General features: G+C 42.6%; 1 protein-coding gene across 4 annotated transcripts in view; it reads right to left on the bottom strand.

The window, feature by feature from the left end:
* Positions 1–19672, bottom strand: part of LOC134529130 (facilitated trehalose transporter Tret1-like) — a 117229-nt gene that overhangs the window by 50721 nt on the left and 46836 nt on the right. For all 4 annotated transcript variants that reach the window (XM_063362896.1, XM_063362897.1, XM_063362899.1 and 1 more), the window contains exon 2: positions 1332–1452. In XM_063362896.1, coding sequence (XP_063218966.1) covers positions 1332–1452 — 121 coding nt within the window. The remainder of the gene's footprint in view (positions 1–1331; positions 1453–19672) is intronic.

The raw sequence follows: 19672 nt of genomic DNA, 5'->3' as shown, positions 1-19672 counted from the left end.
TGAAAAAATAAACAATGCGGCTTAGAGAACGAGATAATACTTACTTGCTTATCATTATATCACCCACCCAGTGAAGTGACGCAACGATAAAATGTCGGTCTCGTATTCGGGGGACAAGCGGGTAGAATTGCGGTCAATATTACCTCATTTTTGTTTTCCGTAGTTTCACTGTATCACTCCAGGAAAATGCTGTGACAGCTTCTTACTGTAGGCCAATTTCCCTGAATTTTGTTTTATATGTCTGCCTCCAATGATCTTGCTGTTGACAAGACATGATAAAAATATTAAGTAACAAATAATTAAACAATCTCAAATGTTACCAGCCCATTATAGTTGGTTCACATTGGTTGAGTAGGAGGGCGAGTAGAAAGGCGAGTTAGTACTAGTTAGTCTACTCGGCTAGAGTGGACACTATGGCAAGTCGAGTTACAGACGAGTCAAGCAGTTCCATTAGTGAGACAGCCGCTCGACGACTCGTATTTTTTTTTAGGCTTTCTTCGACTCGCCTCCTCAGTCACTCATTTTTGACAGTCTGACGAGTTAGCATAGTGAGATCTACTCTACAGTAGACTGAACTCACGATTTATTAAAGGTTATTTTAATTACTAGGTCCTTAAATAAAAGAGCAAATGCGCCATATGATTCATGATTATTTTGACCCAATCTCTTACACAAACTTGTCTTTCCCTTTTTATTCCCTTATTCCATTAATTCACCCAATTCCTCTATCAACGAATCGAACACCCTTTTCACAATTCTTAAAAACAACGCGATATTCCAGGTACATTGTCTATGGAAATAATAATAATACCACATATCCAAACTCATGCTTTTCTTGAACTGTGTACGAACGGGCTGTTCTAAAACATGGCTAGTACAACTTATGCCGAGTACTCGAGTGAGCTTACTCGGATAATGAGAACCGGTCTTTAGCAAGAGAGACAAGGCAACAAAAATCACACAGAGAACGATGTACATACAGAGCATTGTAATGTATTATGTCCGAGGGGCTTAAATCAACGGATACCTCCAAGACTGAAGATGATACTTGGGTACAGACACGGCATCTTTGCTGCAGAGCAATAAGTTCGCGAAAGTTATTGTAAGTTTTTGTTTTTAAATGAATTTTTTCAGTGTTTCAATGCATTTAACTCAGAAACGAAAACTTAAAATTAATTTTTAATCTGCAACATTTAAAAATGCACAGCAATGGTTTTTACGTTTGAGAGCGATATCTCTAAGGGTGGGTTTCATCGCATGTAGAGGTTTTTAACATGTAAAAACCTTCCCCAATGCTTGGCTTGATGCTCAAGTAAGCCGTTGGCACCCACCTGCCTAAAGGAAGCTTCCCTTTCTTCCTGTTTCTTTCTCGAAGATTCACTGTCACCTTGAGCCATTGTTTGATAGTCGTCGCCGGCGGAGAAGGGGTTTTCCAATGACGTTATCGAAATCCTGAAACCAAAGTTTTACCGTGTAGTTAATTAACCATTTGTCTTCATGGGTGGAAACTTTTACAGAAAGTATCACGCGAAACTTACAAATGCAGGTTGAGTCATAAGTAGAGACCTGAAAAATTCGCGGATTCATTCGGTGATAGGCTAAAATTCAAACACATATACCTCTTTGATAATTTTGCTATTGACTTACTGTTCATCTGGACGAATCTCAACCAGTTATAAACCCTCGACCAAAGAAGGATCGAATCACAGACAAACCAGCTGAGACGACTTACAAGTCGGCAGCCAATGAACTTGCGTTATTTGCCCGAGTGTACAGGGGTATGTGCAGTCTATCCTGAAGGCCATCGAAACCGCGAATTTTGCAGGTCTCTAGTCATAAGTCTCCATACAAATATAGGAAAACATTGTCACGTGTTCGTCAGAACTAGTTAGAGCGTATGCCAATTTGTGTCGACATGAAAGGGAGACATGTGGAACATAGACTATAATTGCAGCACTACATGTTACCATTGAACGAATAAAATAAACACTAACCGCCGCTTTCAACATTTGTATGGAAACTGTGGCTTATCCTGTAGTAAGAGCCTGGAAAAATTCTCTGGTTCAGTGACTACACAGTCCTCTGCTCGGGAAAATGTCATGTCACATGTTGTTCGTTGGCTGATCACGTGAGCGTTGTCTCGACTGGATTGCTTGTGACTTGAAAATTTCCCATTGGCTTAGAGTCCTCCCCAATTGCAGGAGAGGGCCAAGTATAAATATTTAGATTTAATCATATCTCGAAATGGGACCACGCATTTTTCTGGTCTCTACTGTAAATCGGACAAAAAAATATTATTGTTGCCACACCTGTTCATGAGATGGTACTGTTAAGAAAACTGTGACCTAAAATTTAGCGCATTTATTATTAGATAGTTATTTTTATTTTAATAAAAATTATACGCAAATCTGGATGTTTTAGGCTCAAAATAAATTTAATATCGCTGTAAAAAAAATCAAGAAATGATTCCAAGAATCATACTTTTAACTTTTACGAAAATTGTGTCAAAATAGATATCTACAACAGTGTTAAAGTAATTTCAAAATAAATATACAGTGGTTTTGTCACTTAAAATGTTGCTATACAAAACTCTTAAAGATTGTAGTAATGAAGATTTCTTAGGCCTAAACCTTTTTTGAACATCCCCGTGGTATTTTGCGTCAACTTATTTTTACCAACGTGCACCAATATGTTCACTTGATGTAGTTAATACCCACACGTGTAATAAGTTTGGTAGAATACGAATAATATAGATACATATATGTTTTGTAAAAATTAAACATGTTAACTTGCGTTCATAAAGAATGGTTTGTAAACTTGTGTTTTAGCCATATCGTGCTTGTTACTACTGAAGTTACAGCAAAGGAAACAAAAGAGGATGAAAGCAGAATATTATCCTTGTAGCCTATGTAGAGATTCAAAACATATCTAGTTGGACTAGGAAAATGAGTTGATATACTAACACCCAAACCCAGAGCGGAAAGCGAAAAAAAAAAAAAATCATTATATTTTAGAAAACCAAATACCGAAGAAAGATTTGCAAACAATAAAAAAACCACATGTAAATATACTGAGTTTGCTTGTCGTCACAAACTCATTACAATTCACGAAGACTAATATATTAAAACAAACAAATTACAATAAAATAGTTCATATTGATGGCGTGACAGAAGTTCAAACTAACAGGGTAACTGTATAATACTGTTTATAGGATAATTTAATTAGGTATTTAGTTAGCACAGTATGAAATTCATGGTGTTAAAAATTGTTACCAAAAAATTAAATACACAATTTGCGGATTTCCCATCTTTCATGACCTGTTTAGATGCTTCTCAAATCTAAAGCACTAATTTTTCTTTAAGCAAGATGGGGTTATAAAACGAGCCGTTAATGTATTCTTGGCCTCTCGTCTTTAAAAACAAAGGAGTTAAAAAAGTAATTATGGAGAGTCATGGCTCTTTTGTGAAAAACGTCCAAAAAGTTATTTTTGAGTATCACTAATGTACTTTGACTGTCCTGCTAAACGCTATTTTTGTAGAATTCTAAAATATTTCATAAATAGTGGGTGGAAAAAATGGAGGGGGGAGGCGCAGTGATGTCTAATAAAATAAGGCTGTATAAGGCATTAAAATCATGTAAATATTGGCATGCAAACTTTTTAAACCACTGTAGGAAGCAAATTACAGAGAGGTCGATAATTTTTCATTTATATTAACTTTTCTTTTAAGTTGATAAAATCATGCATTTTCCTACGAATTCTAGGCCATTGACACTAACCAATATATATATATATATATATATATATATATATATATATATATATATATATATAAAATCCATCTGGATTTTTTAAAAGGAAAAAAAAGTATTTTACGAGAATTCTTAAACTTTAAAGATTTCATAGTAATTTTAATATCAGTGACCTTACATAAAATCATTGGCTACCCAGTCGAAACATTTCACAAGGCAGCAGCCGATGAATAGGTAGATACTGGCAAGATTCACGATTTCAAACACCACTAGGAAAGACTCCACAATCCTCTACATGCTCATTGGCTACTGACTTGTGAGACTTGTCAACTGGGATGCTTCCGATTCTATACTTCTTTGGTTGATAGTTTTCACTGGCACCAAGTCCTTCATATAAACAGTGAGCCGATCGCAACAGCAATACGAAGGTACACGTGTTTGGATTCTAGCAAAAGGCGAAATGAATACGCAAATGGTTTTTTTTCCCCGGTCTCTGTGAAAAGATGACATTTTCCCGAGTAAGCAAATGATTTCGTAATCAGGGCAAAAACGTAATTGAGAACGCGAATTTTTCCAGTCGGGAATGATGAGACTTCTCGTTTCGACGACTCCAGCGACTAGAACGTCCACCATCGCAGAGAATGTTTACCGATGCTAGGTGCTCGGTCAGCGGGACTCGGACGTCTACCAACGAAGCGAATGTTTACCGATGCTCGGTGCTCGGTCAGCGGGACTCGCACGTCCATCGCCGCAGAGATTGTTTGCCGATGCTCGGTGCTCGATTAGCGGGACTGGGACGTCCACTTCCGAAGAGAATGTTTACCGATGCTCGGTGCTTGGTCAGCGGGACTCGGAAGTCCACCGCCGCAGAGAATGTTTACCGATGCTCGGTGCTCGGTCAGCGTGTCTCGGACGTCCACCGCCGAAGAGAATGTTTACCGATGCTCGGTGCTCGGTCAGCGGGACTCGGAAGTCCACCGCCGCAGAGAATGTTTACCGATGCTCGGTGCTCGGTCAGCGTGTCTCGGACATCCACCGCCGAAGAGAATGTTTACCGATGCTCGGTGCTCGGTCAGCGGGACTCGGAAGTCCACCGCCGCAGAGAATGTTTACCGATGCTCGGTGCTCGGTCAGCGTGTCTCGGACGTCCACCGCCGCAGAGAATATTTACCGATGTTTGGTGCTCGGTCAGCGGGACTCGCACGTCCATCGCCGCAGAGATAGTTTACCGATGCTCGGTGCTCGATTAGTGGGACTGGGACGTCCACTTCCGAAGAGAATATTATCGATGCTCGGTGCTCGGTCAGCGGGACTCGGATGTCCACCGCCGCAGAGAATGTTTACCGATGCTCGGTGCTCGGTCAGCGTGTCTCGGACGTCCACCGCCGAAGAGAATGTTTACCGATGCTCGGTGCTCGGTCAGCGAGACTAGGAAGTCCACCGCCGCAGAGAATGTTTACCGATGCTCGGTGCTCGGTCAGTGGGTCTCGGACGTCCACCGCCGAAGAGAATGTTTACCGATGCTCGGTGCTCGGTCAGCGTGTCACGGACGTCCACCGCCGAAGAGAGTGTTTACCGATGCTCGGTACTCGGTCGTTGGGACTCGGAAGTCCACCGCCGCAGAGAATGTTTACCGATGCTCGGTGCTCGGTCAGCGGGACTCGGACGTCTACCAACGAAGCGAATGTTTACCGATGCTCGGTGCTCGGTCGTTGGGACTCGGAAGTCCACCGCCGCAGAGAATGTTTACCGATTCTCGGTGCTAGGTCAGTGGGTCTCGGACGTCCACCGCCGAAGAGAATGTTTACCGATGCTCGGTGCTCGGTCAGCGTGTCTCGGACGTCCACCGCCGAAGAGAGTGTTTACCGATGCTCGGTACTCGGTCGTTGGGACTCGGAAGTCCACCGCCGCAGAGAATGTTTACCGATGCTCGGTGCTCGGTCAGCGGGACTCGGACGTCTACCAACGAAGCGAATGTTTACCGATGCTCGGTGCTCGGTCGTTGGGACTCGGAAGTCCACCGCCGCAGAGAATGTTTACCGATGCGAGGTGCTCGGTCGTTGGGACTCGGAAGTCCACTGCCGCAGAGAATGTTTACCGATGCTCGGTGCTCGGTCAGCGTGTCTCGGACGTTCACCGCCGAAGAGAATGTTTACCGATGCTCGGTGCTCGGTCAGCGGGACTCGGACGTCTACCAACGAAGCGAATGTTTACCGATGCTCGGTGCTCGGTCAGCGGGACTCGGACGTCTACCAACGAAGCGAATGTTTACCGATGCTCGGTGCTCGGTCGTTGGGACTCGGAAGTCCACCGCCGCAGAGAATGTTTACCGATTCTCGGTGCTCGGTCAGTGGGTCTCGGACGTCCACCGCCGAAGAGAATGTTTACCGATGCTCGGTGCTCGGTCAGCGTGTCTCGGACGTCCACCGCCGAAGAGAGTGTTTACCGATGCTCGGTACTCGGTCGTTGGGACTCGGAAGTCCACCGCCGCAGAGAATGTTTACCGATGCTCGGTGCTCGGTCAGCGGGACTCGGACGTCTACCAACGAAGCGAATGTTTACCGATGCTCGGTGCTCGGTCAGCGTGTCTCGGACGTCCACCGCCGAAGAGAGTGTTTACCGATGCTCGGTACTCGGTCGTTGGGACTCGGAAGTCCACCGCCGCAGAGAATGTTTACCGATGCTCGGTGCTCGGTCAGCGGGACTCGGACGTCTACCAACGAAGCGAATGTTTACCGATGCTCGGTGCTCGGTCGTTGGGACTCGGAAGTCCACCGCCGCAGAGAATGTTTACCGATTCTCGGTGCTCGGTCAGCGGGACTCGGACGTCCACCACAACAGAGAATTTTTACCGATGCTCGGTGCACGGTCAGCGGGACTAAGGACGTCCACCGCCACAGAGAATGTTTACCGATGCGAGGTGCTCGGTCGTTGGGACTCGGAAGTCCACTGCCGCAGAGAATGTTTACCGATGCTCGGTGCTCGGTCAGCGGGACTCGGACGTCCACCACAACAGAGAATGTTTACCGATGCTCGGTGCTCGGTCAGCGGGACTCGAACGTCCTCCGCCGCGCGCGCACGTAGCTCCTCCGCGACACTGTCCTTCCCGCGCTAATCATCTCCTGAGCCGGCTCGCGAACTGGCGCGCGCGGCTCGGCGGACTGTTTTCATCCCAGCTTCCCAGAACCGCTCGTTGTTATCTACTCACCCCGCCTTCCCTTAACGTCCGCTCCGCTACTAAACATGTTTACCGCAGCGGGCCTTGTTGCGACCGGCGACCTGGGTTCGAGTCCCGCCTAGAGAGAGAGAGAGAGAGAGAGAGAGAGAGAGAGACTGTCTGTCTCGCCAGAGCTGGCGAACTTGAACTTCCGAGGTCGGACGTGTCTGCACCTGGCATCGTGAACGATGTTCGCCAGTGAGGATTATGATGTGTAAAATCACGCGAAAATAATTATTTCCAATCGTTTTATTTGTATCCTGTTATCATTTCGTCTGGGGCACCACTTTGTTGAATTAGTTTTTCACTTTTGGTAAAATTGCTTAGAATTTGAAAATAAACGACAAAAAAATGTAAAAAAATTATATATATGAATGAAAGTGAAAGGTTTTTCGTAAATATAAATCATATTCCTAGCTAAATTTAAAAACAATTATCAACATTTATTGATACACATTTTCATTATCTTATTTTGTGTAAGGCTTTCGAGTAAAACAAAGATAAATATTAATAGCAATCTACTGTGTTGTCACGTGAACCAGATGCGTGACAAGTGAATGTAGAACGCTTCTACAGAAACAGGAATCAGCACGGCCAGACAGACGCAACTGCGCAAATGCGGCAGGGCATAGAGATAGAGAGAACAAACTGTATTCCTGACCGTGTTGGCTTTATCTGAACGTTAATGAGGTATGCCCGAGGCCGCTTTTTCTTCCTCGTAATCGGAAGCAGTCTCCAATGGAAGCCATTGTGTTGTTTGACGCGTTCGCTTCCGCGAAAATAAAAACTGCTGCTACTCGCGTGTCGACAGCTGACGTGTTCCCGGGAGAATCTCTGCCGATATCGAAAAACCTTTTCGCGGAAATTCACATGACTCTTGTCTCGTGAAGTTGAGCTATATCCACCGACGTATTTTATTCACTGATTTCTAAAAAACACCGAGAGAGAAAATGATTTGCCCATTGCATGGGAAGTACGATAAAATACCTATTACTGGAATTCCGCCGGTTCGTTTCCCTGTTGCACTTTTTACATGTTGGCAGTTTCAAATACTCCCCCCCCCCCCCCGGCCCCACCAACCCAAAACCATGTTTCGAGTAGCCCAAGCAAAAGCGCGCATTTTCCAAGTTGGCATAATTACGCTGTCCCGTTAGTGAGGGTAACATTTGGTAACATTCCAAAACATGTTATATTATGGGATTTATTAACCTACCACGCCAATTTCCATATTACTAACTTCGAAAATGACAATCTTCCATACAAACTTCCATACCCTATTTTAACCTCCTTAGGAGATGAATTTTCAAAAATCCTTTCTTAGTGCTCACCTGCGTTATATAAGGAACACCTCAGCAAAATGTCATGCATCTATACCCACCAGTTTAAACTGTGCGCTGACTGTCCGTCTGTCAGTGTTAGTGTTTTATTAAGTAGATGTGTAGATCCACGAATATTACGTGGTATTGTGCTTTAGTCAAGTCGACGGAAAATTTTATAGACTAAATCGATGGAAGAGTATAGAAGGCATAATATTTAGGGATTTGATTCCAAGGGAATGCTGTCAAACTGAGTTGAATTTATCCTAAATAATCAATAAATTTGGTTTCGTTGTCACTAGTAATGCTTCAAATTATTTTGGTTTAGAATATGATTCATAAGCCCATTTATTTTTAATTTTACATACTATGAGAACCAGCAAAATATTATCATCGTCGGAATCATCACTCAAATCGCATGGCATTCATTTCTCCGACATTGCGAACTAGACTATCCTGTCTGGCCGCCTGGCGCAGCGGACATAGCGAACATAGCGTAGCTGTCTGTGTGGAATCCTAAACAATTTTTTTCGCCTAACTCGGATATTCAGTACTTAAACATCACACGAAACACAAGAAATAATACAAAAAAACTATCTGGCACAACATGAACGCACGACAGTCGAACCAAGAACCCTCATAGAATTATCAACAAATAATCAAAACTCACCCTAATAACAATGCTGGAGACCCAGACAATATTAAATATGAAACTCTTAAAAAAATCCCTCTAAATTCCTTAGAATACTTACTGGAAGTATATAATTCAATGTTAAAACGACGAAAATTTCCCACGTAATGGAAAGAGGCAAAAAATAATAACCATCCCTAAACCTGGAAAATATCACTCACAGCCCGCAAACAGACGGCCGATAAGCATACTACATAGTATGAGTACGATATTTGAAAAAAATTCTAACTAGAATACAGTACCATGCAGATACAAAACCGCATATTTCCTGTTAACAATGCGGTTTTACAGCACAACAAATCACAATCCACCCACTTATAAATCCAGTAGAACACATTACCGAAGGGTTTCATCACAAAGCTAAAAAATTTACAGTAATCACACTTTCAGACGCAGAAAAAGCCTTTGATAAAGTATGGATCCCAGGGCTCATAAAAAAATTAATAACACATAACTTTCCTCTTAACTATGTACATATTTTAGTACATTATCTAAACGAATGTGCTTTCTATGCTGCACTCGATGCATCTCGTCAACCAGAAATCTAACTGCGGGAGTACCACAAGTATCAGCCTTCTCGCCATTTATATGCAACATACACGGCCGATATCCTTGAAACAGAAACTAAAATCCAAATGTATGCAGACGACAATGCAATAACTAAACAACATGGCAATCTTCGCTACGCCCTAATTGCAATGAAACGACAACTAAACACACTAGAACGATGGTGAAAAAAATGGCGAATAAAAATAAACCCTACTAAATCCGCCACAATATTAATAACAAAAAAACTCACCATCCCTGAGTCTCATCTTAAACTTTTTAACTAGGATATTCTATGCGGAAAAACAAAACTGTTAAAAACCTAGGCCTTAACTCTGTATAAGAGGCTCATCTACCTGCCACACATAACTAACATTAAAAATGCAGCAATCGGTAAACTCCGAGAACTATACCCTCAACTAAACTCCTCCCATTTTCCCCACCACAAAAGTCTAATTGTATATAAACGAATCATACTCCCCGCCCTGCTCTATGGATGCGAGGCCTGGGGAAATGCTGCCAATTACCGCGTTAAATCTGTGCAAGCGACCCAGATCAAATGTTTAAGAATAATTGCTAGGGGCATGCATATTTCGCGAAAAGATTCCGAGACCAGCTGAAAGTCAAAACAATGTAGCACCGTCTGTGTTCCGTGAATGGGTGGGTTTCTTTCAGGTACATGTCAATTGTGACAACACCAAGGGGCAGGCATTTTTTGCGAAAAGATCAGAACACTTATTAGACTGCAACAAGGCATATCCACACCTGTGGTTTCTTCCTTGTGATTGGCGGCCGTCTGCGAGAGAAGTCGTCGCCTTATCTGACCGAGCCACTCAGGACGTGTTTACTCCCGCACTGAATCATTGTGATCGTCGTTGGTTACAATCGATGTGTACCTGGGAGAAACTCACCCAATTACGAAACACAGACGATGCTACAGGGTTTTAACTTTCAGCTAGTCTCGAAATCTTTTCGCGAAATCTTCATGCCCCTACCTTAGGCACGTTCAGCTCCGACAAAAGCAGGCGTCTTCGCCGTGCAAGCACCGCCTCTTGAGCCACCCGTCGCTACCACCCACACACACGGACCCAGATCGACCAACCTTCTCGTGCGCGCAGGCGGCGAGTAACGAACCCCGCACCGCGGCCCAGACCAGGCCAACAAACCCACCCTACTTCCCCCTCCACGAACCCCCTCCCCATCACTCACACTTCCCCCTCCAGGACCGATCAACATCGGTGACTGCAATGGCATCAAGTGCGCACGGCCCGACCTCCAGGAACTCATGATTAGAGACCGGAAAAATTCGAGAATTCATATCGCGATAGGCTAAAATACAAATAGTTATACCTCAGTGCCGCCTCTGCTATTGGCTCACAACTCACCTGGATGACTCTGGGCCAATGAGAAACACCTGACCAAAGCTTTATCGAATCACAGGCTGCTACGACAAGACAGCAGCCAATGAGTGGGTGACATTTGACCGAGTGTACGTAGAACTATGGAGTTCATGCTAGAGGCCATTGAACGCGTGAATTTTTCCGGTCCCTACTCATGATTCCAACTTCCTGGCCTTCATGACGCACATTAGTCACGACAAAATATACGAAAAAATATTCTGGGTTTGCACTGATTCCCAACAAGCCGGAATTTTTGCAAAGGTTAATTTTTAATGTAGCTCATATAGTTTCAGAGATATACGAAAAAAAAACAGTAATTGATGACCTTTGATCTCGAATAAAAAAAACACAAGCAGGATTGCTGGGGACTGTTGACACATCATTTGTAATGACTAGGGGCAGGCATTTTTCGCGAAAAAACCTGAACGTCTAATAGACTGCAACAAGGTATACCCGAACCAGCGGTTTCTTCCTTGTGATTGGCGGCCGTCTGCGAGAGAAGTCGTTGCCTTGTTTTACTGAGCCACTCAGGACGCGTTTGATTCCGCACTGACTTAATGTGATTGGTGTTGTAACAATCGATATGTACCTGGGAGAAACCCTCCCAATCATGAAAAACAGACGTTGCTACAGTGTTTTAACTTTCAGCTAGTCTCAAAATCTTTTCGCGTAATCTGCATGCCCCTACATATCGCACAAATGGATTAACATATGGCGGGGGAACGTTAACTCTAATACACAACAGAATACAATACCACCTAAATAAAACAATAGTAACTAACTACACACGTTGAAAATACTTGCATAAATATTCGAACACAAAATGGCCACTTAACTTAAATAGCAGTCTACAGCCCCCCCCCCCCCCAAAAAAAAAAAAAAAAACACTTCTAAACGACGACCTCAATAATTTGATGGATCAACCGTGCCCATTTATAATCGCCGGCGGTTTAAATGCAACTGTGGCACAGTAGGTATAAAAACTCTAAAGGAATAGTTCTCGGTAACCACTGTATGGAATGTGATTGTTTAGTTCGCGTGCCGCTTACCCCCACCTTTTACTCTTCTGAAGTTAGCAAAAAACCGGACGTGTTAGACGTTATTTTAACTAATATGAATATCTAGGGGCATGCATATTTCGCGAAAAGATTCCGAGACTAGCTGAAAGTCACAACAATATAGCACCGTCTGTGTTCCGTGAGTGGGTGAGTTTCTTTCAGGTACCTACATGTCGATTGTTACAACACCAATCACATGAAGTCAGTGCAGAATCAAACGCGTCCTGAGTGGCTCGGTCAAACAAGGCGACGACTTATCTGGCAGACGGCCGTCAATCACAAGGAAGAAGCCGCTGGTGCGGGTATACCTTGTTGCAGTCTAGTAGACGTTCAGGTTTTATCGGAAAAATGCCTGCCCCTACTTATATCCCAAAAATAAATATTTACCTAGAAGTGCTTCCAGAACTAGACTAAGACCACCTCCCAGTACGCCGTATTGTGGAAGCCAACATATTAAAACATACTAACGCGGTCCTCTGAAAAACTCCGGTCGTTAATTGGGATGATTTTAAAATTGAAGTCGACGAAATTTTCAGCAAAAATAAACTTGATATTACATCTAAAGAACATATCGACTCCGCTTCAGAAATATTACAAAAATACACTGTTAAATACATTTTAAAAAAACACACCGCCTTCTTAAACAGAAGCGAATTCTTAAAGCAGTCCGTCCCGGAAGCCAACCTCCTGCTCACCGCACTAAAGAAAACAAAGATAAATATTACCTCCTTAAAAAAACAACTAAAAAACCAATTACAAAAACTAAAAATAAACAACTGCTAGAACTTCATGTCAGAACTCTCAGACCACATGGATAAATTTTGGAAAATATATAAAGTTCTTAGAAATAAAAATAAAAATTCTAACTCTATACAGTTCAATCCCTGACTGCCACTCTACTGTACGATTAATTTTTATTATCTTCCCCCCCAAAAAACTGAAAATTTTGGGCCAATTTGGGCAAGTTTGGGCAAATTTTGAAGGTCAAGGTTGAGGTCAAGGTCAAGGTCAAATAAAAAAGTAATCAAAGATGGCCGCCATGACTTCAAAATCCAAAATGGCGGTCGGCTCCTCCGGTTCCTCCAGCCGAAGCCAGTCCCAGCTTCGGCTGTTATACACTACTCCCGGGGTTTTTCTGCCTGTTGTGTTAGTGCTGACTCTCATGTCTAATGGGCATGGCTCGCCTGGCTGGCCTCACCTCTAGTGCTGGAAGTGTTTCTGAAAGGCATGAGATTTTGAATCGCACGCTTCATACCACACATTTGCAGGGTTAAATCCAGCGCAGAATCAATTATGTCTTAAAACTTTCACACTTTAATTTAAATTGGGCTGCCTGGCAGCCCGGCGGGGAACGACAAATGTCGCCCCCGAAATAAATAACCAGTGCCACCCAAAACTAATGCGGTCATTTAGTCCAAGCACCCAAACCCCGCATGGTAGACTCTTTTCTACTCTGTCCAACTCTTCTTCCAGAACCATCCTTCTGTTTCCCGTAAGCATCCTGCTTGATATCAATGCATGAAATTTTGCATCCCGCATGTAAGAGCCCAGGGTTTTCCCTGTGTCTATGCAAATTTTACCTGGGCCCAACTTATCTAGTTTTTAGTCTAGAATACTCAGTGAGGGGAGTTAGTCATGGCGCCATTCGCTGCCATGGCTGGCCAATTCTCCTCCTAGTACATGATGCATGCTACCTCTCCTGCATGGCTAACACCCTGCATGATTAGAGCGTATGGGCTTCGGCCTGAGACGCACTTAGTTTCCCTCCCTAACCCGGACCTTTCCCAAACACACATAGTTTTTAGTTAGGTTAGGGGAAAAAAATCGTTTCAAACAACCACTCTTTATAAACTAACCCTAATTTCACCTTTTAACAAAATTAAAGCCCTCTTTTAAAGTCCAGGTCGCTCTCCTCGACCACAAACACGTCTTTAACCGAAACCTTTCGGCTTACTTTACCTTTCTTTTACTTCTAACGTCAAAGACCTACAGTATACCACATTCCGGCATTCAGGGACAAGTGCAGGTGGGATATCCTGCCACCACTCTCCCCCCCCCCCCCCTGTAGGCATAGTGGAGGAGGCAAAAGCCAACCAGGAATGGGTTGCGCTAAGCCCAGGTTAATCAATTAAGGACGAGTGGGCCCGGGGAGGGGGGGGGGGGTGCAAGTTTACTCCCCTTTCCCGCGATATTCTAATGATTACCCAATGGGAAAACAAGAACCCCTAAGAAGGCTTTTACTTCCCCCGCGCTGAAGGATTTCCCTGCGGTGATGAATGGCGGAGCGCACCACACACCTCCGGAGACGGGGGTTGCTGTTCGCCCCGTCGGGGACTGGCTTGTAGGATGTAGGGCCCCACCTGGGAGAGGGAATAGGGGGACATGTGCATATGCAAATAGAAAAGAAACTCAATCGGAAAATAGGTTAACATAAATATATATTAAAAATCATAATAAAATAAAAAAATAAATTTTTTAAATAACATAAAAAAATACTGATACAAATAATAATATAAAAAAATACACAGCATGAAACACATAGACTGGCTTTCTCCTACGAGCGGGGCACTCAGTATAGTTCCAGTTTAGCACGATAGAAAATAGCTATAGGTAAACTCTCCAAAGTAATAACTAATAAATCGACCTGATCTTTCTTTGTTTCAGGTCGGGGACAGCAATCAACCATACTGGTTTAGAGGGGGGAGGGGGGGAAGTTATGATGATAATCCATGTGTTTTCTCCCACGTCCGACCACACTCGACACGACTGAATGCCTGCGAGTCTGTGTCCAGGTCGGAGTGAGCCAGCGGCAGTTCGCACAGCTTCACACGACACTTCCCCGACGAGCTTGACCGGGTCACTTCCGATACACAGCACGAGTACACTCCACTTGCCCTAAAGTCATTCGACCTAAAATGAATTTCGGCTGAATGCCTGTTAGATCAAATGACTTTTAAGCCAAGTGACTTTTAGGTCAAGTGACGTTTAGGATATATGAATTTTAGGGCAAATGACTTTTAGGCGAAATGACTTTTAGGGCAACTGACTTTTAGGCCAAGTCACTTTTAGTTCAAGTGATGTTTAGGAGATATGACTTTTAGGGCAACTGACTTTTAGGTCAAGCGACGTTTAGGAGATATGACTTTTAGGGCAAATGATTTTTAGGTCAAATGACTTTTAGGTCAAATGACTGAAGGATTATTTTAAATTTTAGGTCAAGTGACGACTTTTAGGTCAAATGACGCGCACCGCACCGGCCAGCCCGGCTGCTTGGGAGCTACGCCCGCCGACACACACACACACACACACACGTGACTCCTGCAGAGGTCAACGAACCCGACAGCTCGTACACAGTCCCGTGAACCACCGACTGTGTCCGGGGAAATGTAACAAACACAACACCCAGTGCTGTGTGGAGGCTCTGCAGCTGGCATCACGACACACACACAGCCTCCGGGGCCGTAGGAGGAAGCTACGCGCGCCCGCCCGGGCACACACGCGGTGCGCACAGCTACAGGGAAAACAACGCGATTTCAAAACCACTCGAGATATCCGAGTGGGGTCTGCTTACGGAAAGCATTTAAAGAGTTCGCTGAGGGCCGAAAAGTACTTTTGATTACTAGGGACACCTGTATTTCGCGATTTAATTTCATGTCAAGGTATTTCACAAAACACTGTAGCTTTTTCTAAGAGTAATGGCAAATTGTGAGGGTGCAGCAGTACGGTGACAACATTCTCATTGGCCCCGTCAAGAGCGGGACGACACCTCTCACCGACCTCAGCCAATAACCACAGGAGAAAAGCTACAGTATTTTGTGAAATACCTTGACAAGAAATGTATTCGCGAAATACAGGTGTCCCTATTGATTACGTATTAAATTTTTAAACTGTATTATTAGAAGAGTTAAAATGGCTAAAAATGCATGTTTTCAGAGTAATTTTTAGGCGTAAAACAACCTGTACAGATTCTTGAAAGCACTTAAAGGGACTTGCAATTACACCTTTATCTTCATTTCTCGGCCATATAATGTTACGGTCACCGCTCACGTGCACGACGAGAAGACTGCGCGCCAGTCCAGAGGAGACACCGCGCTAGAAGCACCAGCGAGCGACACAGATACACCCCTGACGAGGCCTAGCCAGGGGTATGTTTGTGCAGCGAGACGGGATGATAGGCGCGACGCTCACCGGCGCTTCTAGCGCGGTGTCGCCTCTAAGACCGGAGCGCAGTCTTCTCGTCGTGCTTAGGCCAACAACGATATCTGAGTGGTAAACATAACATTATAAAGGCACGACGAAAGTCCCTCGGGTGCTACCAAGAATCTACACCGGGTGTTTCATGCCTGAAAATTATTCTGAAAACGCTTTTCACTCTTCGGCGAAACACGGAAACAAAACTTCTCGTCCGCTCTCGGCGTATTCTTAAATGTTTTGACGTGACAACGTCTAATAAATCGATGAACGCTGGCTGCACGCACGAAAAAGTGTCCCGTTACGCACATTGTCCCGTTACGCACATTGTCCCGTTACGCTGTGTGCCGTTAGGCACATTTTTCCGTTACGCTGTGTCCCGTTACGCTCATTGTCCGCTTGCGCCGCATCTCTCTTCCACTCGACTGTTTATAAAGTGAATGAAAAGTTAATGTGGTTTTCATTGCTTATTAGATCAACAATTTCGGCAATAAAAGGTTAATTATTCTTGCATTTTAAAAATCTGATTACTAGTATAATTTCAAGTATTTATTCTTTTATTATTAAAATAAAAATGATTCAATTTTATTCATAAAGTATGCAATAATTTCATCAATGTTTTATTATGACGTTGTCACGTTAAACTATCGTCCGTAAACCGACTTTACAGACAAACAATTTTTTTTTTTTTTCGTAAGCAGACCACACTGGGATATCTCGAGGAGTTTTCAAATCGGGTGAGGTTTTTTCTTCTTCTGAAACCCTGCACAGCGTAGACGGGTAGCCTAACCGGGCAGAACAGGCGTTGAAACTATTTGTTTGATTTCAGTTTCATGGTCGCTGTGGGGCGGCGGTAGAACCAGGGCAGACACCGAGTCTCCCGTTTCCTCTGCTTTCCTTCGCTCTTGTTGTTCGGAGAAGCTTTCACTCGCCTTGGGCTCGGTGGTCGCATTAGCTACGTCTTCTCAGGTGACCAAAGCCTGTCAGTGGTTTGATTCCAAGCCCCACCAGTAGAGACCTGTAAAATTCGCGATTTCATATCCCTAAAGGATAGACTCCATGATCCTCTATGCGCTCGTGCAAATTACATCTGCTGATTGGTTACCGACTCGTAACACCTGTTGACTGGAATGATCGTGATTCGCTAATTCTTCTGTTAAATATTTTTCATTGGCCCAGAGTCCTTCAGATAAACTGTGGCCCAATCACTGAAGCAAAATAATGTCAAAAGTATTTGGACTCTATCCTATCGCGAAATGAATCCGCGAATTTTACAGGTCTCTACCCGTCAGGAATAACCAAATTATTTATTTTTGACGTGACAACGTCTAATAAATCGATGAACGCCGGCTGCACGCACGAAAAAGGGTCCCGTTACGCACATTGTCCCGTTTGTCCCGTTACGCTCGTTGTACTCTTGCGCCACATCTATCTCTCTTCCACTCGATTGGAACAACCATTGATTTGACTTTTTCGAGGCACATTAAACTTGAAACACTCCCATTCGTTTCCTACTTTTCCTATCATCGTCCTATCCTTAACAGAATAACACAGTTTGGAAGAAGTTAAATAACAAACATGTATAAAGGTTATGGTTAAAATAATCTCTTCGTTAAAGTAATAAACATATTTGAATAAATGAGTGCAAATAAAAGTAAATTTATCAATTAAATTGTAGATTTCATTTCACTACTTCTTTGTATCCATACAAAATAGTGATAATTCAATAAAAATGATTCAATTTTATTCATAAAAGTATGCAATAATTTCATCAATGTTTTGTTATGACGTTGTCACGTTAAACTATCGTCCGTAAACCGACTTTACAGACAACCAATTTTATTTTAAAGTTAAGTTAAGTCTCTGACCGCATTGTCTTACATTCTGCTACAGATAAAGAAATAAAACAATGGCTTACTTTTGCAAATAAAAATTAAACATGAAAAAAAAAGTGTATTTATCGCTTTAAAAAAAATATTTAACTAATAGAATAGCTCACTTTTAAGGTGATTAACTAAAAATTAATAAAAATTAATTATTTTTTTTAATATCGGCTTATGATGCTGGTCTGATTTCTTACTGAGAAATTTTTGAATGTCTTAATATATAAAAAATATAAACAAGAACAAAAACAAAGTTTTACGACAAAATTTAAAATCAGTCTTAACTACAGTGGATTACATTATAATTTAAAAAAAAAACATTCGTCATTTAGCTACAACTTTAAAACTATTAGACATATCATAAGAAAGGGTATACTACACATATATACACGCGAACCTGAATTTGCATTAAAAAAATTATAAATTAAAGAATAACATGCACTATTCATGTAAAGTTACAATCTTTTGTTTTAAGTATTTAAAACCAGACCTCCTGAACTAAATACCTAAATTAAAAGTGCTCAGATAATGCTTTCCTTACTTTGAAGAGTTCATTACTTTAAACATGTGGATTCCTGTAACAAAAACAAAAATGTATTTTTTGAACAGTTTTATTACATTTCGACTCAAGTTTTACGGAAACTCCACAATGAAGCAAGTGCAATATTTTTTTGAAGAAACTTTCTTTCTCGTAAATATAAATATAGGATAATGGAATGCCACATAATAGCTAATATATGTTGGTTCCTCCGAGCCCTGGTTCATGGTTGTAGTGGGGAGATGTCGGTCGCCATCTTGGATTGTGAAGTCACGGCAGCCATCTTGTATGACCTTGATCCGGCGGCCATTTTCAGTAACCTTGAACCCATTGGTCATTTTGGATCCCGTGATCTTGAATTATGATGTAACAGTCATCATTGTGGATTTTAGAACATTCTCACATTATGGATTCTAGAAATTTCCGTCATATATGATTCCACCATTTTGAATTAAGTAAACCATATTGGATTATGACATATACCATCTTGGATTATGATGTCACAGCCACCATCTTGGTTTCTAACATCATAGCTGCTTTGTTCTATTCTGATGTTAGAACAGCCACCTTGTTTTCATCTTCTGGAGGTACCATTTTGAATTTTTTCTGCTGAAGGTTGCCTTATTCGATTTTTTCTGCTGGAGGCCACCATCTTGGATGATGTAATGTTCGTCATATTTTTTTCTGTTGCGTGTTCTTAGAGTGCGCCAGCATTGCTCTGTCTCATGCACATAATGTCGATGTTCTGTTCATTTTGACTCTCATAGACATTAAATTTTATTTTTTATACAAAATGTATTGGAAAAAAGGTGATTCGAACCCTGACAGCTTGGACCTCTGGTATGGAAAACATACGCTTTTGACCACATGGCCATAGAGACATATCAGATGGAGAAATAAATAAAAATAATATTTATTTGGATTTGTATTCTGTTTAATATTAAGGAATAATAACAGCATGTATTAGAGGTCAAACCACCATATTTGTTCTCAATACTTGCTTCTAGGAGCACTAGTGACTCATATTGTACAAGTCATCTGCTAGAGTGCACTACCGACATCTTTGTTTTCGATGCCTGCTA

The sequence above is a fragment of the Bacillus rossius genome, chromosome 2, assembly GCF_032445375.1.
Source record: "Bacillus rossius redtenbacheri isolate Brsri chromosome 2, Brsri_v3, whole genome shotgun sequence".
Lineage (NCBI taxonomy): Eukaryota > Metazoa > Arthropoda > Insecta > Phasmatodea > Bacillidae > Bacillus > Bacillus rossius.
Note: the sequence above shows the minus strand (reverse complement) of the source record. Positions and strands in the feature narration are given on the sequence as shown.